The sequence below is a fragment of the Gopherus flavomarginatus genome, chromosome 9 (genome assembly GCF_025201925.1).
Source record: "Gopherus flavomarginatus isolate rGopFla2 chromosome 9, rGopFla2.mat.asm, whole genome shotgun sequence".
Taxonomy (NCBI): Eukaryota; Metazoa; Chordata; order Testudines; family Testudinidae; genus Gopherus; species Gopherus flavomarginatus.
In genome coordinates this window covers 13,502,339-13,524,608 of record NC_066625.1, presented here as the reverse complement: position 1 = coordinate 13,524,608, position 22,270 = coordinate 13,502,339, and the positions used below count along the sequence as shown (strand labels likewise).

General features: G+C 38.1%; 1 protein-coding gene across 12 annotated transcripts in view; it reads left to right on the top strand.

The window, feature by feature from the left end:
- The window catches only part of SUN1 (Sad1 and UNC84 domain containing 1), a 59,458-nt gene that overhangs the window by 22,217 nt on the left and 14,971 nt on the right, over nt 1-22,270 (top strand). For 5 of the 12 annotated variants that reach the window (XR_007776118.1, XM_050966292.1, XM_050966297.1 and 2 more), the window contains 15 exons: nt 219-413; nt 2,462-2,652; nt 5,936-5,965; nt 6,055-6,249; nt 8,417-8,539; nt 10,188-10,271; nt 10,622-10,732; nt 12,307-12,405; nt 13,140-13,233; nt 14,522-14,580; nt 15,857-16,002; nt 16,135-16,371; nt 18,074-18,160; nt 20,174-20,217; nt 22,091-22,229. Coding sequence is in view for 11 of the 12 variants with exons in the window: in XM_050966292.1 (XP_050822249.1) it covers nt 219-413; nt 2,462-2,652; nt 5,936-5,965; nt 6,055-6,249; nt 8,417-8,539; nt 10,188-10,271; nt 10,622-10,732; nt 12,307-12,405; nt 13,140-13,233; nt 14,522-14,580; nt 15,857-16,002; nt 16,135-16,371; nt 18,074-18,160; nt 20,174-20,217; nt 22,091-22,229 (1,834 nt within the window). In the remaining variant the exon portion in view is untranslated. The remainder of the gene's footprint in view (nt 1-218; nt 414-2,461; nt 2,653-5,935; nt 5,966-6,054; nt 6,250-8,416; nt 8,540-10,187; nt 10,272-10,621; nt 10,733-12,306; nt 12,406-13,139; nt 13,234-14,521; nt 14,581-15,856; nt 16,003-16,134; nt 16,372-18,073; nt 18,161-20,173; nt 20,218-22,090; nt 22,230-22,270) is intronic. The other 7 variants (XM_050966293.1, XM_050966295.1, XM_050966296.1 and 4 more) reach the window with 7 other exon arrangements.

Here is a 22,270-nt window from a genome sequence, read left to right as displayed (position 1 = left end):
CTTACATAGACCTCTACACCCACGCTGACCTTTGCTGAAGTCAGTAGGGTTCTGTGTGGATGCTGGGAACTGCTTGTGTGGTTCTCTGGGCAGAATCAGGACCATAGTGGGGATAAGTTGAATCTATAAAAAACATAGACTTTCTTTAGGGGGGGAAATTCTGATACATTGAAATATATCTTAAAAACTGTTAGTATACAGCTTTATTTTTATTTTAGTTCAAGTTATTCTTCAGCTGCTCTGGATTTTGAGACTGAACACAAATTGGATCCAGTGTTCGATTCTCCAAGAATGTCAAGACGTAGTTTACGCTTGGTCACTGCAGGATATAATGCAACAGATGATGCCCAAAATGACAACATTCATAGCAATTCCTATATTGGAAACATGTCTTTGTCAGATCAATCAGCCAGGTAAGCAGACTTTATTTTTTATATATATATTTAATGCAAGTTACCTTTTGGCAGAGTCTAGGTTGGCACATTTAATCATGTTTCAGACAAATAATTCGTGGCTGATCCAGAACTCAGACTTAATGTTGGAATGTGGCAATGCGAAAGAAACTCTTCGATTTCTTACTGCAGTAAAAATTGAAATAAACTATAAAGAACTTAGATTGTACAAGACTGGGGCCACGTCCAGACTAGGAATTAAAATCGATTTTAGATACGCAACTTCAGCTACGGGAATAACGTAGCTGAAGTCGAATTTCTAAAATCGAGATACTCACCAGTCTGGACGGGGCGCCATCGATGTCCGCGGCTCTCCGCGTCGATTCCGGAACTCCGTTCGGATTGATGGAGTTCCGGAATCGATGTAAGCGCGCTCGGGGATCGATACACCGCGTCCAGACTAGACGCGATATATCGATCCCCGAGCAATCGATTTTAACCCGCCGATGCCGCGGGTTAGTCTGGACGAGGGCTGAGAAACATGCAAAGGGAATTTTGTCTTAATCTTGGACAGAAAAAACAGCTGAAAGGAAAAAGATGGTTTCCTCTCCTTCTTAGTATTAAACATAATTTTCAACAGTAGAATGAGGACTAAATTTCAGCTTTGTTGCATTTTACTGAGATATGAACTCTGTGGCCAGCTTTGCACCAACTCAATAGTGCCAGTGGCCTTATTTTGTTTGTTTATTTTTTTAAAATATAGTCTTCAGAATACTTGTCTTTTAACTTTTTTTTGCCAGTGAAACAAACATTTTTGTTTTGTTAAACATTTTAGGACACAATTTTGACTGTGAAATATATCTTAAATGAGAGAGAGACTGTAATAGAAGCAAATTTATGATCCTAACTCTAAAACTTTTTCACTTGTTCAGCTATCTGCATTGCAAGTAGTCCCCTTGACGTCAATGGGACTACTCATTCACCTGTTTAAGGTTAGTCCCACTGAAGTCAATGAGACACCTTTACACACTGCAAGTAACAGGTAAATCAGTCTTTCCAGGATTGCGGCCTAAATCATGAAAATTCAGATGACAAAACATACAAAGCTGGCTGTTCTTCATAAGAACTCACTAGAGCCCTTAAATGAAACTATACACTGTGGATGGGCCATTACACAAAGTGCTTATTTCTCCTTCCCTCCCCCCTCCCCCACCCCTGGTTCCTTACATCTCCTTGTCAATTGCTGGAAATGGGCTACTTTCATTAGCACTACAAACAGTTCTTTTTCTCTCCTGCTGATAATAGCTCACCTTAACTGACCACTCTCTTTATAGTGTGTATGGTAACGCTCATTGTTTCATGTTCTGTGTGTGTGTGTGTGTATATCTCTCTACTGTATTTTCCACTACATGCATCCAATGAAATGGGGCTGTAGCCCACGAAAGCAATTTGTTAGTCTCTAAGGTGCCACAAGTACTCCTGTTCTTTTGCGGATACAGAGTAACACGGCTGCTACTTTGAACACTGTTGATAGTTACTCATCTGATATTCTAACATATAACATTTGGGTATATGAATCATAGGGTTGGAAGGGAGCGCAAGGGTCATGTAGTCTAACCCCCTAGACATGCCGAACTCTGCTATACAAAAATTTAAGTGTACAATTAATATTCAATATGTAGTCTAGAGTAAAATGCCTGAAATGTTTGCAATTGCATATATGCTGAGAGCAAGGGGAGACAAACATATGTTCATCTTGTGTATATAGCTTTGGTTATCAGACCAATTCTCCAAGTTGTCAAGGTCATTTTGAATTCTAATTCTGTCCTTCAAAATGCTTGCAACCCCTCCCAACTCAGTGTCATCTGAAATTTTATAAGCATACTTTCCATTCCATTATGCAAGTCATTAATGAAAATATTGAGTAGCACCAGTCCCAGGACTGACCCTTGCTGGATCCCACTGATACACCCTCCCAGTTTGACACAAACCATCGATAACTACCTTTGAATATGTTCTTTTGTGTTTAATGTTATGGCTTCTCTTCATGTTTGCCTTTTTTTCTTTAGAACAGCAAAGCAGCGCAAAAATATGAGCAAGCAGTCTGTCACTGTGAAAAATACTCCAAGAAAAAATGTATCCAGCTCTTCTATTTTTAGCCAAAGTAGTTTCAATAGCCATGCCAGTGATACATCTGTAGTATCTACTGTATTGGATGAATCTTTGATTCAGGAGCAAACAGAAGTTGACCATTTTTGGGGTAAGTAATGCAGTGCTACTACACATTTTAATATTTGTACCAGCCTGTGATGTGAAAGCTGTTTTGAGGTTCTTTTTTCATAGAAGCTTCCTTGCCTAAAGAACATTGATAGCAACATACTTATTGCCACGTTTGTCTAAAGGTCACCACTTAATGTCTAAATTCTTACTACAGTTTTGGCAGCGGACACATTACCTTTGAATAAAATGTTTAACATGTTCTCAGTGGTACCTGATGACAGAACCAAGGGGTAATGGTCTCAAGTTGCAGTGGGGGTGGTTTAGGTTGGATATTAAGAAAAAGTTTTGCACTCGGAGAGTGGTGAAGCACTGGAATGGATTACCTAGGGAGATGGTGGAATCTCCTTCCTTAGAGGTTTTTAAGGTCCGGCTTGACCTAGCCCTGGCTGGGATGATTTTAGTTGGGGATTGGTCCTGCTTTGAGAAGGGGTTGGACTAGATGACCTCCGGAGGTCCCTTCCAACCCTGATATTCTATGATATGATTGCTGCACAGTGAGACTGATATGCCAACCAAAATGTACTGCCTCAACATAGCAAAGATGCTCACCAGAAAGATGCTCTGTATGGATTTAATGTTCTTCTACTATTGTCATTTCTGAAGCTCAGCTGGAGTCTCATACTGAAAGCATCATAAAGAAAAATCCTAGATACTTATCTTAACTAGTTAAGTTACAATACGTGACTTTTATCATGAACAGATAAGCATGTGTGAAATGTGTTCAGTCACAACATAGAAGCAGGAAGCGATTGTATGTGTGTTCATAGTGAAGTTGTAGATTTTTTTTAAATACAATGAAATTTCCAGTGGATGGATAGTGAATATTATGGAGACTAGGCACCTGTGTGGCTAGTCCAGTATTTGGATTATGTGTTTCACACTACACCACCTTTCGACAGACACTTCTTTTATGTTTTTGTAATTAATAGGTTTTTGTTTCAAGCCTAGACACAGTTGCATTTGGGACACTAACATGTTTTCGTGGCAACAGTACACTAAATGCAGATTTTAAAAAGAGGTTTTATATAAATTGTGATCAAACAAACTACAGAGTAGTTATGTGTGCATCATGAACCTGCAATTAATCAGTTCTTAAAAGTTATCAGTTGTATGAGAAATTGAAGGTAGAGAGAGAAGAGAAAAGGCTGGTGTAAATCAGTATACATCGAGCTGCCTAAAAAGGGAGACATGCCTTCCAGATTGCAAGAACTGTAGAATGATTTCTAATATCTAACTAAGATGCAGCTTTGTCACTTAAACATTGAGTAGATTGGAGTGATGAGTGGAAAGGTAGCAACTGGAAAGGGAGTATAGATAAAGCATTCACTCATCTTGCTTCAACCAGAAAGTTTAGACTACTTATCTGGAAAGTGCTTTTATTAGTCATGAAAGATGAGTTTGGAGCAATTTAGTGACTCTTGAACAGAGAGAGAGTAATCCATATTCCTAAACCCTTGACTGTACTAGAAAAGATTTGCTATTCCAGCAAACCTTTCTAGTGGAGATGCAGCTTATTCCAGCAAAAGAACTCTTGCCATTATACCACACTTCTGACATAGCTGTGCTGGCAAAATGTGTTAAGTATAGATAAGGCTTCACTCTCTGACTGCTCAGACTACTTGGAGATGGTAATCCTTTCTGAACAAAGGTCTGATCCTCTACTCCTTGCTCATGCAAAAATCTCATTTAGTCTGGAATATGGAGTGCCAGACTGGGCAGAAAGAGCAGCATTGTTGTTGAAGATGTTGGTCCTGCTCTGCCTGTAAGAAGGGGGCTCTATTGTAGTGGTGTAATACCTCTTTGGGTCCTTCTAGGGAAAGCTTTTTCCTCAGAATGACTTACTGTGGACAAGAACCTGGTTGATCTGGCTATTGCTATGCTGATGTTTCAGGTGATACTTTGTGCCTCAGTAGAGATCCAGGTTAGATTACTGGGTCTGTGTGTGTTTGTTACATGGATGGGATGTACCATAGAAGCTGTATGCAGTAGCTCTGGGGAGGGATGAGAGAAGGGAGCTCCTATCTGCTGCAGCGGTTCCTCTCATCTAGGAACGGCTTTGATGCTCCAAAGAAAATTCAGTCTTAGGGACTGTATACATTGGCACTTTACAGCACTGCAACTTTCTTGCTCAGGGGTGTGGAAACCTGCCACTCCCCCCCCACCCCCAAAGTTCTGCAAGTTTCAGCTCTGTAAAGTGCCAGTGTAGACACTGAACCAATTTTGGTAGCCATGCTCCCAGCATTAGTAGCTATTCCCCTCGTGCAGGTGGGTGTTTTTATAGTGCCGCGAGAGCTCTCCCCCACCCCTGGTGCCACGACTACACCGCCACATTAAAGCACTGCCGCGGCAGCGCTTTCATGTTGCTAGTGAAGACATGCCCTTTACTTCCACCTTTCTTGGAGGGTGAAATGCAGATAGCTGAAATGCAGATATCCTTGTGAAGACCTTTTTTAAAAAAAAAAAAATTATGAATCTGCTAAATACAAGAGGATATCAGTCTATATCACAAATATACAATAATTAACATTGTTCACCAATTTCACAACGCCAACATCTTATTTAAGTTTAAGCTGCATTTCCACAGATTACAAATTTGTGTGTAAATAAACTAGATTTCAGTTACTCTAGAGATTTCAAGTTACTGACACTTAAATTTCCCCAAAAAGGAAAAAAAAAAGAGACTAGCTTTCCAGCCAAGACTACTTACCCTTCTCTCTTCGTCTTTCTGAGAAGAAATAGGGAAAACAGGGCTAGGAATAGTGGAACTTTATGATGCTGTCCAGTTACAGGCTGCTTGTTTTTGATTGAATTGGAAGAAATTGTACTGTAACTTTAGTCTAATATTATGCTAAATTTGACAATGGCTGGTTTAGCTAGGTCTTCCAGTTTATGTATTGAATTGTGCTTGTAGTAAAAAATGGTTACTAAGCAACAGAAACAGCATATGTTTCTAATTATCTAGCCTTCTCAATAATCACATGGGAGCTGAGAAATGACGTATATTGGTGCTTCAGTTTTCTTCTGGCCACAATCTTCCTTTTCATAGATAATGTGACTGTAAATTGTGACCTCAAAAATATCTATGTATCGAAGTCCCCCATGACAGTTAATGAATAAATGTAATATTCTAATCTTAAAATGCTTCTCCTTTGTGGGTTCTAGAAATAACAAATTTTTGTTTTGAGTACAATTTAGCTATATTAGTTTGCAATCTGGAGAATTCCATGTAATTGTACTCAGTAGGAAAATCTTCTGTTTTTTAGGGCTTGATGATGATGAATGCGATCTTAAAGGTAACTGCAGTCCTTCAACTATCTTTCCCCCACCCACTCCATTAATAGGTTGCAATGAATGGATTAATTGTTCTTTTTTGATACATCAGGTAGGGACACAACAGTGATTCAGGGAAATGGTGATATAGCAACAGCTGAAACACAGACTACCATGATCAATGGCTATACTTGTAGTGACTGCAGTATGCTTTCTGAACGGAAAGAGGTCCTCACAGCGTACTCTGCTTCTCACCTGCCATCTTCAAGAATTTACTCTAGGGATAGAAGCCAAAAATATAAGTCTAGTAAGTGATTTTCTTCCTTTTGTCTTTTGTGGTATTGTAAATGTCTTGTTTGTTGATGTATAAAGCTTCATGTATTTGGAAGGTATAAAGATTTTTTTTTTCCCTGCTGAATTTATCAAGACTAATTGAATTCTAAATACCAATTAGCATACCTCCTATGATGAATTTTTGTTTGCATCAAGCTACACTTTATGGAGTTGATGTCTGCTGTGCACCAAAAGCTGACAATATGAATTTTCCAGTTACAGTAATATAAATGTGCCACATCAAAATAAAATTATACAGAATCTGTCAGAAAATAGTTCATACATTCAAATTGATTAGGCTCATAACATGATGTTGTAAACAGCATTGGTTCTTAGCAGTAGATTTTTCTTTACACTGCATTATAAGGGTAGGGTCAGGTTACCATTTTGTTACTCAAATTCTGCTTTAAAACTCTTCTTTCTATTATAACTCATCAGTAATAGGAGATCAAAAGAGTTAAACAAACAAAAACAACCAAACATAATCAGCAAGTTGTTGTTTGTTTGTAAATATCATCTGCTCTATAGAAAGATCTACTTTAAAAAAAAATCCCTTCTATTGTTTTCTCTTTCCTTCTATGGACTCTAATTTTTATTGTGTTCTGTAAATTAGGCCTCTTCTCAGACCTGAGATCTAATAGGGCTCTAATTGGGTCCTCCCTCAGAAACAGAATGGAAAGCTGTGGCTTCAGCAGTTTTTTTCCCTCTCAGTGTACAATTTCTGGAACTTTTCCTTAAGTATGGCTATTGGCTGACTATATGGAGTTCTGCTTTTCCAAGCTAATCTACTCCCTTTGGATATTGCTCTTGTTAAGTGCCTTCCTTTGGAAAGCAGAAAGTTTGACATCCTTTACCATCCCAACACCTCATCAGTATCCTCTGGTTGTTGGTAGTCTCCTCAAAGATCAGTTTAGGAAGAAGGCATGCTCTTTTGTTGCCCTCATTTTCAGAATTGTGGGTTGCTATCCCTTCTGGGCCAAGGCGTGACCCTCCTTGTAGCATATCCTGAATAGTAAGAAGTCAGTTTCTTGACTCTCTCTCTTAGGGAAACTCAGAAGATTGCAAGGGAAATTTAGATTGTAATCTCTGTGGGATAAGGACTGCCTCTTGTTATATGTTTGTACAATAGGACCCCAATCTTACATAGGTTTAATACACTTTCAGTATTTAAATGGGACATTAGAGTCTAGAAATCTCTTTTTTTAATACCATCTCTCTTCTACACAAAACTCTCTCAGGAGAATCTTGAGTCCCCATTTGTGAGGATACTTCAGCAGTTGAAACAGAGATAGCCAAATGCTGATTTGCTACAAAATACCAAAGCTTTTAAGAAAGCAGGAGTACAGGGATGATTGTGCTAATTATTTTTATTTTTTTTGGTGTGTGTGTGTGTGTGTGTGTGTGTTCCAAAGTGGAGGAGAAGATACAGAGGAAAGTCTAGTAGTAACTGCCTTGAGTACTGGAAAAGCTTTATATTTGGCTTCCTTCCACTTGAAAGTATGAAGGGGGAGGAGGAGAAAACTCTTTCTTCCTCCCTGCCCCCTCTTTCAACAAGAATTCAACGTAAGCCCCTTTTTGTTCCAGGCTGGGATTTTGAGATGCTGACTGTTGATGGGTTCAGCATGGAGAAATCCTGAATTCTGAAGATAAGGGATTAAGTACAATTTAAATGTTGGCAAAAGTGATTAGCTGTCTTCCAAATTTTCAGTCCCGTTTAACCAGGAAAGGCTTGTAACTTGAGCTTTGCCCTGGGAAAACAGTCACCCCAGACCATGGTTTAGCATGCCAGCATTCCGGGAACTTTCACTGTGGTTGCTTTAGGTCAGGGGTTGGCAATGTACAGCATGCGTGCCAAAGGTGGCACGCGGGGCAGGCTGGGGTTCCCACTGCTGGCCCCTTACCAGCCGGGGCCCTGCTTTAGGTATGCTTAGCCATAGATAAATGGGGAAGTTCGGCAGTAAGGCCTGTCAAGCCAGGACCAGTCATAGTTGCTACACGTCCACAAACTATGTATCCCTGGATAAGTAACTAAAATTTTAGCCATTTCTAGCTTGGTATCAATAGGTGGAAATGCAAGTAGTTTATAAATGGAGAATGAAATTGTGTAGGGAAATAATTTTGTATTCACACTTTTTTAATAGGAAACACCCCTTTCTACATGAATAAGATTCTACGACTGATCAAATACACTGCAACATCTTTTGCATCACTGTTAGTGCAACTATTTCAAATGGTTTTGCTGAACCTGGGTTGTGAATTTAAAGGTACCTTTTTAGTGGTCTTCCCTTCCTTTGTCTCCTCCAAAGCCACTACCTCAATAAAAAGCCCTGTGCTTTTTTCTTGTGTGGCTTTTCATCCATTTCACCTGCTGCACCATGGTGTCTTCCATAGTAATTTGGCTGGTTTCTCTTATGCTCACTTGCTGTCTTTGCACCTTTTTTCCTTTGGAAGTGTTCATATACAGGTATATGGTAACTGTGGTTTTTCTGTTATGGTCTTTTTTTTTCTTCCCAGGAAATTGCATGGGCAGCAGGAGGTGGGGGGGGGGGGAGTTGATACTGCCAAACCATAAATTTTTTTTTTAGTGTTTTCAAAATGTAGTTTTCTTGCTTCCTCTAGACTTCAGCTTCATGTTCCTAAATCTGTTTGTTTTATTTCTGCAAGGTTAAGTCTCCTCATTAACACTTTCTCTGCAGGCTGTTCTGCTGTTCCTTTGGGATAACTTTGGTCATGTGGTGCTTATTGCCTGTCCCTCAGGGTATGTCTACTTAGCAACTAGACTCTGGTATCAGCATGCCAGCCAACTCGAGTTCTCTGTGAGGTGGGAATGTCCAGGCTCCAGGCCAAGCCCAGAAGTCTACACAGCAGTGAAATTGTCCCACAACTCCAAGTTGGCTGGCATGGCCCAGACATGGGTGTCAAGTTGCTGTGTAGTTATACCTTCTGGGTAAATCTTCTAATGATTATGTTAAAGTTGACAGAAAATAATTGTACCCTTTGTGCTCAGATGAAAGGGATTCCTCATCTTCGTCCTACTCGTTCAGTAATGCTTTTTCTGCCTTTCTGATATCGAGAATGTCTGGTCTCTCCTGCATCCTCCACTAAAACCAGGGAAGTGGGTAGCACTTGGTCTGCAACTGAAGGGATGGAGGTGGTCAACAGTGTTGGGTTTTTTGAGTATAGTATTTGAACTAAATAGGTGTAAAGCAGTTTTCACTGATTAAAAATAGCTGCTCCTCCTGTTGCATCCTCACGTAATCCATGTTTCAGTGGTTATCTGGTGAGGCTTGAACTAATTCTCCATTGCCAGTAGGGTGTTCCACGAAAAATTGTAGACTACTAGATCTGAATTTGAGATTTTGCATTAGAAATTTAGATCTTATCTAATCAAGCTTTCTTGGAAGGTGCTACAGACAAACGGCGAACTGGTAAGTTTGACTTCCCAGGTACCAAGCAAGTAGAATTCAAAATTAAGCATTCAGTTAAAAACTGCTTCTCCAAATAATTAATTGTGTGTGTGTGGGGGGGAATGGTATGTGAGTTAAATAGGTGTTTAACAGTTGCACTGTTTTGGATGCAGCCTTCAGTTACGGGGAAAGTACCCAATCAACTTCTAAGAAGACTGCAGCAATACCAATAAAGAGTAGACTAGACTTAGTTAATATTTGTGAGGCAAAAAACAAGAAGGAAAAAGGTTTGACCCACAAGGTAGGGAGGCCTCCTTTAGTCATCATAAAGTTGCAAAAAATGCACACGTGCATGCCCTTTGCAAGTCACCTTACACATCAAATACCCTTTTAAGGTCTCCTGTAGGTGGCTTGGCTTTATAACTAAATAAATCCGGTCAGTTTGTTTGTTAATTTTGGACTCCAGAGAGTTAAATTCTATACCTTCTTTCTGCATGTATTGCAGCTCACTCGAATTACTGTGGAAGTATGAATGTAAAAGACTTTGTCAAAGAGGATGGCCATCTTGGTATAAATGGGGAATCATTGTGTAAGTATGGTTGGGGTATTTTTTTTTTCTGTCATTTAGCTTTGGGTTGGAGTCCTAGATGTCACTGTGACATCCAGATTATATGAAACAACTCTATAGAAGTTGTTGTATACCTGAACAGTAGTTTTGTGTTTTTAATTTAGACACTAAATATTAAGATACAAGTGTATTGCTGCAACATTTTCTATAGGAGAAAATATCTGTGGGATTTTGTCTTGTTAATCTTTCTTACCTACCCTAGTTCTTGGTTTTGGAAAATGATACTGTGACATAACTGGAACATGTCTGTCTTGTTAGTAGCTTTATCGGTTAACTTGTCACCATTAATTGATTGTTACCATAACCAACAGGTGATGACTGTAAGGGGAAGAAACATCTTGAAACATACACAACAGTCCACATGCAATCCTCAAGGTCTAAAAGGGTAGCAAGGACCATTTGGCACACCTTTTCTTACGCAGGTTGACTTGCACCTTTTTTTTCGTTTACTTTTATTTTACATCACAAGCTCACAAATGTTAATCACTCATAATGCTTTGTGTTTTTAATTTAACTGTCATTTTCAAAGTAGATTAGGCTGAATTAACTGTGAAAATGTTCTGGAAGAATAGCTACATGGCATCTCTTCTACTCCAGGTGTTACTTGCAACAATATTAGACTCTCTAGGTTAGGAAGGAGCTTGGCAAATATAATAGCAATTGTGCCATATGTAAACAGACTATGAAAGGAAGTTATAGTAATTTATTACTATGTGATGTGTATTTTAAAGTATTAAATACAAAGCAAAAGTTTTTTGTTTTTTAAGCTATATCTTAGGTAAGTGTATACTTCTGGAAGGATGGAAAACAGGATTTAAAGAGAAAAGGGACATTAAGATACTCCTATATGGGGTATTTTTTTATTTTGTACCCTGTTTTTATTTTGTGGTAGCCAGTTATTGCAGGACTCTCATGTAGTTAGTATACTATCCATGCTATGAACTGGGTCTGCCAATGCTTGAATAGGCACAGGCATCAAGATTCTTTAGAGCTATTTGCAATCTATTTTCATGCAGCAAAGAAGAATAGTGTGAGACATTTCTTTAGTTACCTAACTGGTTTTATAAAATTCTGGGCTCTAACGTTTGATGCCTCTTGGAGACTGAGCATCACATCTCTGCTAATCTAAAGTTTTTAGAATTCCCCTAAACGTATCTATAGAAATAGAACAGCAACAACAAATCTACACTTAGTGTCGGGTGCAATGGCCATTAATCTTTCCATTGACTTGAGTGGGCTTTGGGTCAGGCCTTTGAAAAACCAGCTGACACTGTCATACCATAAAACACACAGCTGGATTTAATTATAAAAATGAAAATCATTTACCTCATTACTTGTAATTTACTTTCAATAAGGCATATCCTTTTCTTATGCTTCTCAGTATTGCCTCTTGTTAGTGAAGATATTATGGTCAATATTTTTTAAATAATAATTTTGAAGAATTGGTTCTAGAAGTTTTAAATGTTCCTTTTTCTATGCCCACATTTATCTTGCCACCCCAGATACCAGAAACTTGCAGTGCATACTTGAAGACAAAACCAAGAAACTTTGAAAGGGTTGCCTGACTAAAGCATGCACGTGTGTTATACTAAACAGTGGATGGTCGAAGAGTATTAATCAGGACATTTTTCTGACAGAATATTGTGCCACAAAACATAGGCTCTTTATATTCTGAAAAGATGGTATTTTAATTACCCAGATGATGATAAAATCTGGAAGTTGAACCGTCTGTGTGCTAGCATATTGTCTTTTTCCTTTTAATGGTGTTAGCATCACTTATGTCCATATTTTATCTTATTAGCAGTAATACTCATTTTGTGTATAATGGTTTTAAAAGTTTACAAACTACCAGAGGATATGCACTAAAATTACACTGTGTGTAATTCTCATAACTTCAGAAGCTAAAGAGTCTCTGCTCTACTGCTTTTATTGCAAACAATGGGTCAGGGTGTCTGTATATACATTACACATATATAGTTCATTTGTTATACACCAGGTTACTTTGTGCTACAAGTGTTGCGAACAGTGGGAGCAACAGGATGGTTTATGTCTCAGAAGACGTTATCACTACTTTGGCTGGCCATTGTTTCTCCAGGTTACTATCTCGATCTCTGTTTTTGTACTTTTGCATGTTATCTGCCTCTGCTGGCAAATTAGGAGTCTACATTATGTGATTGCCTCGCTGATGCTGGCTCAACTGTGCTTTGGATGGTACTTTACTGTTTGTAAAGGCTAAACTATTTAGTGACAAGATATAATCTGCATTCACAAATTCAGTGGGAGATTAACAAGGCTGCTTCATATGAAAGGCAACATGTCTAATGGTTAGAGCAGACAACGGGGGAATGAGGAAAACTGGGCTCTGTTTGATTCTTCCATTAACTCCCCATGGCTTTAGGAAACTTGCTTAATCCTGTAGTGCCATGGTATCCCTATAATCAAAATTAATATAATGCCTTTTTGAAGCTCATAGAGGCCTTTAGTTGAAAGGGGTTATCCAAGTGCAAAACATGATTAAACATAGCTGAAGGGGTATTGTTTTAACCTCATGAAAGTTAGTTATTGCTTTCCTAAACAAATTTCACCTTCTTGCATGGCTGTTTTTTGTGCTGTGTAGTTGATATTGCATTGCAATACATAGCTGTAATATACATTTAGATGAAAACAAGTTGCATGTGTTTCCTTTCACCTATATCCATCCACCCCAACAATCTGTTCATTGCACAAAACATTTTCTGCCATATTTGCATGTGCTTCTGCTTGGTCTCCCTTAGTATATTCTGTAACAATTACATTTTTAGTTCATCAAATACGTCCTTTTTCTTATAGGGAAGGCAGCTTCTGGGGTATTCTGGTGGCTTGGAACTGGATGGTATCAACTTGTTACTGTGATTTCTTTGTTCAATGTGTTTCTTCTTACAAGGTTTGTGAATTTTTTTTTTAGACAGAATTTTCTTCCTCAAGTTACAGACTTGTTAGATGTGTGCTGTAACAGTTGTAATTTAAATGGGTGAAATTATCCTAGTTGAAGAATACAAGGTATAATGTCTGTGACAAAAGGAGAACGCAAACAGCCTGTGTGTGTGTGAGAACATAGGAGGGAAAGGAAAATCTTTACTATATAGAAAGAGAATTGCTGAGGAAAGACTCTATTTGTAGATTTAGAATCATACACACTTCAGCAAAAAGGTGATCTGACAATATTCATTAATATTCTAATAATGGGGGAACACAACACGTATGTCAGTATCTGTAATATGGCTTACTAAATCAAAGTTGCCGCACATCCTTCTGAACAGAGTATATATTTTGCATTTTAAATGGAGGTACTGGGTGAAGCAATTAAACAGCTACATAGCCAATAGTAAAAACTGTTAGACCAGTTACACAGGTCTGTTGTCCACCGTAACACATTAAGGAATAAGCATAATGAATTTGTCAATGAAGTATACTTCAGTACTTTTTCAGATGCATAGTCTGCGTGCAATATGCACTACAGGAAAAAGCATGGTATCTCTATGTAGCCAAAACTTAAGCTAGATCAATCTAGGATGTGAATAGGGCAGTGTATTTCCATATGCTGTTGAATTCTAAACAATTTGAAGACACTTCACTGTAATGTAAACTGAACTAACCTCTGTCATGAGGTACCATTATTTATACTTGTATGCTGTCTATTATACTTTGTGAGTTGGAGTCTGCTTTTTCCTGTGCATGAGTAACTTCCATTCCACTAACACCTGTGGACATAAATATTGTATTTACAATGAAGAAAATAGAAACCCACCTACCAAAATGTGTGTTAATGGGTATAGCTTTGTAAGCCTGACTCTCTCATTCTAAGATGCTATATAGACATGGTCATGTCAGGTTCAGTATTTAGGTACAACACAAAATTACTAAACGCAGTATCACTCGGATAAATATAAGGTTTTTGTTTGTTTGTTTTTTGTTTTTTTTGTTTTTGTTTTTCCCCAGCATGTTCTTGGGGGAAAAATGTAACTATTTGGGCAAGATACTGTTGCTGACTTCATAAAATTTCAGCATTTCTTGTGATACAATCCACAGAATTGAGCTCTAAATGTTTAAAATTGAACCTCATGTTTAGCTTTATTTCATGCTAATGCCTCGACCAATTATAGAACACCAGTTAAAAATGATAGACCCATTCTGTGTCTAATTAAAAGTTAAATTCACTTCTCTGTTTCTAGATGCCTTCCAAAGATTTACAAGTTGTTACTGTTTCTCATCCCACTGCTGCTTTTGCTAGGTATGTGAAGTGTTTATATATTGTTGCTAGTGCAAGCTGGTGAATAGTTATTACAGATGTATCAAAATAGCATTTTTAGATGAACTTGATGTTTATGAAAGAGGTCTAGCTAATAACACAGGAGACTGAAGTTCTGTTTGCTGAGAGTAGCAATTCAGGCATTCCCCAGCACTGCCCGGTTAGTGTGCTTCCCTTCTGACATGGAAAGAATATCCCGCATTATGAAAAGGCAGGTCAGTTTCTGTACCCCTTCAATATGTAGACCACCTCTGAAGGGGACTACAGGACAACCAGTTGATGACCAGGAACTGGAATGAGCCCATTCAAACACTTCACAAAGATTACCTTTGATTTCTTAAATAAGTCTAATTGCATTATTATTGGCAGTGCTTATAGTCTACAGTTACAGTGGCCCAACGTTTTCTATTATAAAACACTCATTTTGGTTGTTGTAACTCTAACTTAAGCATTTTAGGCTGAATATTCCATGCTGGATGTCTACCCACGGGTGAATTTTTTTTTATTAAGTGTCACCTAAAATGGTTCAGTCATTTCTGAGAACGAGGCTAAGGAAAATTGCTCCTCGCCATGTTAAAAATCTTGCAGCTCTTTTGTTGAGACGCTCTAGTGTCTCAATTCTTTGGAGCAGGGACTTGTATGTTGCCAAAGGGATAGCTTTAGTGATGAGATAATACTGTCTAACCTCATGGGTATGTGAAGATAAGTGCATTAATGTTTGTAAAGCACTAAGATACTACCATGAAAACACCATAGAAAAACTGATAAGGAAATTAGTAATTCTGTATTCAGTGCAGGATTTGGATGGTGTGCAACAAGTAAGATATAGGGCCACACATAGAACAGTGAGGATAAAAAAGAAATATTGAAGTGCACCATTCAGTGAGTGCAGTGCATCTTGTGCACAGAATGAGCCATGGGAAGGTATGTGATCATGTGAGGATTGTATCATAATGCATACACATAAGAAGCCTGAATTCAGGCTGCAGAAGCAACCTTAACTCTGGTATTTCCTAACCTTTGAGTGCTTAGTTTGCAACCTTAACGCCCTTAAACGTAGTTGGTAGTGTTTTTTAAATCTAGTTTTGTTTAGACCTCGGTAGTGCCCACAATGTGAAGTGCACTTTCCAAACATGTAACACAGCCTCTGTCCTGAAGTAACTGCTTTAAAGTATTAATCCAAATGATCATAAAATCTGAGATTGCACCTCTTATTAAAAACAATTTTTGCTTTTGTTTTTCTTTGATCTTGCCTAAGGTATATGGTACTGGGGCTTTGAAGGCTTCCTTTCATTACTGCCTGCATTCAATTGGACAAGCATACGCCAAACACAAAGAATAGATAAGCCTGTGCAGATTCTTAAACCACATCCTGATTCTTCTCGCTATGTCCAGCCTCCAGAGGTAAAATACTTAAAGGCATCTTCTTAACTCTTGGCTACTGGATTTTTTCCAATAGCTGACCTGTAATTCAAGAATAATGGGGGAGTAAATGGGATTACTTAATTCTTTTATATATAAATCTTCACATTTTAGGGTACCATACAGTTATTTGATTCTAGTCGTATGAGTGAACTGGAAAAGCAAATGGCCCTCATGTCTGACAGATGTCATCACAATGATGAAGAATATGGCAAAGTGATGCTACAGCTTGAGAAACTTCAGGATCAGGTTGCCCAGATGAACGACAAAAGTGAGATGTTGATACTAATAAAAAATGTAATGGGCCAACATTTTAAGGAAATGCAATCTGAGGAAATGGCACATTCAACGGTAAAGATAAAATGCATGTTTCTGATGGTTTCTTACATTGATAGTGTACTAACCCTAGTGCGCATTTATCATCCAGATATGTAAGATATTTTTACTTTGTATTTAAGAGCCTCTGTTAGAGTTAATAGAAGTAGTTAAAGCTGAGAATGGGAATTTGAGTGTAGCTGGAGTGTGAAATTACTTAACTGCTTATTTCCTTTCTTTGTTTAAGGCCTACATCAGTGCAGTAGTCTAGCAACTTTAATTAAAAGTTAACATACTACTTGTGCTGGGTTGTAAATCAGAATATTTGCATTTTCAGCTCCAGTCTAATGTATACCCACTTGCAATCAATGCACTTATTTGAGTTGGTGCTTGAATAAATCATACCTAAAACAGGGAGTACTAGCCTCCCAATTCTTGAAGCATTTGAAACTAACTTCCAGCTTTGCTTTTTTAACCAACAAAAGGCTGTGGATGGTAGCCCAGCATGATGACCCGCCATGTACCAGACCTAAGGATTTCAGCAACTCCTGAATCTTGCTCTTTAGGCAAGAGGCAGTAAAACAGATACTGGATGTCTTTAGGATGTGAGGAAGGGGGAAGAGACAGAGCTCTGTTTAACTTGCACTGGCTAACTTCTGTAACAAAAATAATAATTCTAACATAAGTGTAAAATTATGGCACCGGAATAAAAAAGAAAGCCACAATTGTATGACAGGGTTTGTCACTTATGAAAAGTCAAATGCTTAGAGTAGGCTGTATTTGTAAACACGTTTTGTACTTTCCATTCCTGTGTATAAACCTTTTGATGCTAGGGATAGTATTTATTATAACCTATAACTTCTTTCCTTCAACTCGGTCTTCCACTCTGAACCTCTGCTAACATTAGAAGGTGATGGATTGAATTTCCTATAATGCCTGAGTTATTTAGGATCATTAATTTAATTGACTTTCAGTGGGATTTGAGCTCCTAAATCGGTGGTTCTCAATCCATTGTGGGCCACATACACTCTATGTTCTCTGGGGGTGATATCTATAGATAGGTTGTTTTTTTTTTTTAAATCATCTATGTGGCTGTGATGTTGTCACGTGGGTCGCAGCTGTGTACTGACTGGGCTGCAAGCAGCCCACGGGTTGAGAATCACTGTCCTAAATCTTTAGAAAAATCTCATCTAATGTTTCATGTCAGTTAATTTTCAGTACAAAACCAGGAACATTACAGGAAACAAGTTGGGTAGGCTACTGAGTAATAGCCTACATAAGAGTTCAAATCTTAATCTGACAAACTGTGTTTTTCCACAAAAAGTGCTTTTACGAGCCCATATTCCCTTTAATTGGCTGCCCAATTTGGTATTAGGCTCTAGCTTTGATGCTAGCATATGTTACTCAAGGTTTCTGCTGATATTGCCCCACCAACTGGCAAGCAGTAATGTAGCCATGTAGTTTTGACAGCAGTACTGCCTGCCCCCTTCTTGTGTTCTTGATCTCACAGGGCTATCTCCAAATGGCTAGTCTAATGTAGCACAGCTTGGCATCAAAAATCAATTGGACTTAAATGACTTAAGCATTTTTCAAAAATACTTAATCCTTGGTTTTTATGCGCCAAGTATCGGGTATGATCAAAACATGAAAGTAGTGATTTTAGTATTAATTTCGAAATATTAATAGCAATTTGACTATTCTGTTCTCAATAAGTAGAACATGTTTTCCTGTTTTTAAGACTGATCTTCTGGCTTTACACCGTGAACATGAATTGCGCATTTTGACACTGGAAGACCTTATTGGAAAACTTTCTGCAAAATCTGAGGTACTGAAAGACTCTTTCCTTCCTGCCTACATATAACAAGTCCAAAGCATAGTGTTTTTACAAAATAAATGTCATAAACTTCAGGCAACTATAGAAATGTTGCTTAGTAAACTTTTTTCCCAACATCTAGCTTGCATCACTCCAGTTATCTAGTTTGTTTGCACTTCCCAAACTTGCTTTAAAATTGCCGTCTCTTGTTTCTGGAGAGGCTGAAGACACAAGTTTCTGTCTGCAGGTGCAGGAAGCTGAAGATGTTTCATGTTTGCACATCTAAAGTGACTGTCAAAGTAAAAACATTAAAAAAAAAAAACCCTCTTAAATAACTGAATTCAGATTTTTAAAACTGGTATTCATGTTAATGCAGCAGGTTTACAAGAAAAACTGTTTCGTCCTACTGCCTTTCACTTGCCCTGGAAAATGAAACTTGATTGGTCAGCACCACTCTAAGGAGCTTGTCTTCACTGCAATAGTTAGCTTGAGTACACTCCAGTGAGGGCAACCTCTCTCCAGAAAAACCCTCTGGAATTACAGAGGGTGATTTGATTATCAACACAGAATGGCTGGATTAGCAGAGTGATTGGATTAACTGCTGAGGTGGTGGTCTTGGAATTTAAGATCTTGCAATTCCCACTGTTACTAGTTTGAGCATCAGCATCACTCAAACTTCAACCGACCCCCAACAGGCCAGCTAGTTTGCTTAAAGCACTATTTAACTCAAATTAAAGATTTTTGTGTATGGACAGGAGTTGTTAGGGGTAACACTTGAGTTATAACACGAGTTAACTGTGCTGTGAAGATATGCTAATGAAAGAATTAGGCTAATACATTTAACTTCCACAATTGCAGACAAATGATTAAATAAAAGCTAATGTTGTTGAATTTTGTTTACATTTTGTGAAGACTTTTTTTTTTTTTTTTTCACATGTAAAACAAGTCTGTCTCAATACAACAAATTTCCTTATAGGTAAAGCTAAGATTTTTGTCAGTTATTTTTTGTAAAAGTCACGAACTGGTTACGGGCCATAAACAAAAATTCATGGAAACCCGTGACCGGTCCCTGACTTTTACTGAAAACAACTGTGACAAAATGGGGAAGGAGGAGGGTCCAGCACCCACTGCTGCTGTGTCTCCAGAGTCTCTTTCCCCCACTCACCCCATGGAGGCTGGGAGCTCCAGCCCTGCAGCTCGAAGGCTGAAGTGGAAAATGTCACGGATTCCATGACTTCTGAGACCTAATCTTAGCCTTACTTATAAGTACAAGTCTCTTTGTATTGGAACAGCCTGGACTAGTGCCAAAACCTGTTTGAGGTCCCAGTGTCTGGTGCTTGGTTCATACAGCACAGAAAACAAAAGTTCTGAGATCTCTCTTGCATGCTCCTGAACATTTCATACCTAGGATCAGTACTGGTTTTCCTAAATATAGATGTCCATTGGAATGCTGCTTCACCCTGTACAGGGATGGGAGCAGATAGCTCTGGAGATCTTTCACCTCACTTACACCCTTCCCCTTCCAAAGCCACACCTTGTGGTAATTGTCCTGTAACAAAGGAGAGCTAGGAGAGCCCAACATCTTAGATTAGCTATATGGGATCTCTGCAGAGTAGTACCTGGTGACTTATACTCCCATTCCCTCATACAGGGGAATAAAAACATCTAGGCTCCTGTCAACTAGAGATCCAAACCCAGGAACCTATCACTGACCATTTGCATGGTAGATTGTGCCAATGAACTGGGCTATTGCATTTTTAATAGTCCGATTGATCTCTATTTTTGGTGGGTATTTTTTTTAAAGCTACAGATCATTCTTCATCAGGTTCTGATCAATAAAGTGGGTAACTTGGCATAGTATGGTTTATATAAATGAATGTACAGAAACATTAAACCAAATTATTTAGGAATGTAATCTTATATGGGTGCTGCCCAAGCATGTCCTCTTCATGTGGCAATTATCCTTATTTGTGATCTTGAAGTTAAAGAATGCACTTCTTAAAATAGATTTTTCATATCTGTCAGGACATCCAGAAGGAACTTGAACTAACCCAAACAAGAACAGTGAGGTATGACTACTGTCTGTCTAATATGTTGCATTTTGAATCCTGATACTAATTGATGGTGGTAGGAATCATTCACTGAACTACAATGGTAACTGTCTTTTCCTAATGCCTGTTGTATGTCAGCTGAGTGTTTTTTAAAGTTTTTTGTTGAAGTGTTTGTCAGCATGAGTGTTACCTTTTTATAATAGGTTGGTGGAGATTCTAGACATCAGTGCAAGAAGACCGTCCCTGAACTCTGAACAGTCCCATATCCTGCCCCCAATATCTGACCATTATTTAAGCCCCTTATTTCTCTAGAAAAGTTCGAGGCATAAATTCACTATCACTCTAAGTAGGTGACTGGGGCTGGCCAGAGGAAAAAAAACTGTATTTGGCAGAAAAAAATCTGAGGTTTTAGTATTTGGTTTCATTCTGCACTGGGACGAAACCAAGGCCTTTGGGGAAAAATGAGATCCTGACCAATCTCTCCAAAATCTCCTCTGTTGGCGCTTTTCCACTCTGTATGAATAATATTGAGGCAAAGAGAGACTGTCTGTAAAGCAGTGTTTTGGACACTAACCTGTGATGTGGGAAACGCATATACAAGTCCTTGTTCTGAATCAGGAAGAATAAGAACTTGAAGCTGAGGATCCAGCATCCTAGGTGAGTGCCAAAACCACTGAGGTACTGACTAATATGGGGTGGGCGTCTCTTGTTTTTTGGCTAGAATTTCCATCCTAGATCTGAGAAGTTTTTCCTGACAAAAATTTTGTCAAAATTAACCCTTTCCACAAAAAGCTCCAGTTTTGAGTAACTGGCATTTTTCGACAAACATCTTAACAAAAAATTCCTGACAGCTCCCAAGAGTGAGGATTTTTGGAATTTTCTCAGAGACCACTTACTAAGTGGTAAGCAGTATACTTAAAATGTGTTGAGACAAGTTCTCATTCAAGGGACTCATGGAAATTCAATTTGTGTACCATCTTAATTTCATCTAAATTCAGTTTGTCAATCATCTTAATTTGTATTTTTGGATCACATGCTACACCTCTACCTTGATATAACGCTGTCTTCAGGAGCCAAAAAATCTTACCATGTTATAGGTAAAACAGTGTTATATCGAACTTGCTTTGATCCACCTGAGTGCGCAGCCCTGCCCCCCTGGAGCACTGCTTTACCGCATTATGTTCAAATTCGTGTTATATCGGGTCGCATTATGTAGGAGTAGAGGTATACTAGGACAGAGCAGCATTTTTCTCCAAGACACAACTATTTTGAAAAGAAATGGTGTGCTAGAAATGAGTGTACATCATTTTAAATAAGAATTCAACTAATAAAATAGTTTTAGAATGATATAGTTGATCTATTTTCCCTTATCATATAATTCCCATTGACCTAGTTTTGTCACATTTGTATTGTTTTGAAATACTTCTTGGAGGCCTGACTTAGCCATACTATAATTTAGATGCTGAGTTTGATCTCCATTAACTAGTTTAAAATACTGTACACTCTATTAAAATAATATGGCAAATTCATGTAAAAAGACATCAACTCTGGTTCTATAGAAACCTTACAGAATCCCACAAACCTACTTATGTCCTAATATTGCATTACTAACTAAGTAAAATCCCATACATACTTAATTCTAGATTGGATCGACACTTTAGAATATATTGATTTAAAACAGATATTTAATGTGACGATCTTTAAATAAATAAATAATTATTAATTTGAAAGATCATGCATTAGTAGGGTCACAAAGTCTATTTTTGGTTGTACCGTGAAGTTGTTCACTCTGTGTATTAGACAAATGTCTTATTCTACCAAATATTTGATTTAATTTTGATTTTGTTCTGACCTCTTGCTCTTAAATTATGACTTTTTTTGGGTTTACCAGTGGAAGTGATGAGCAAAACCAGCACCTTTTATCCAAGGTTAAACAACTAGAACTAGAGGTGGCTCTCATGAAGGCAGAACTGTTAACTCCACAAGACTTGAAGACCTGCTATGAGAAAGTAGATACAATTCATGAAAAAGTAAGTTCTACAGTTGACTCACTATAAAACTCTTGCCTTTG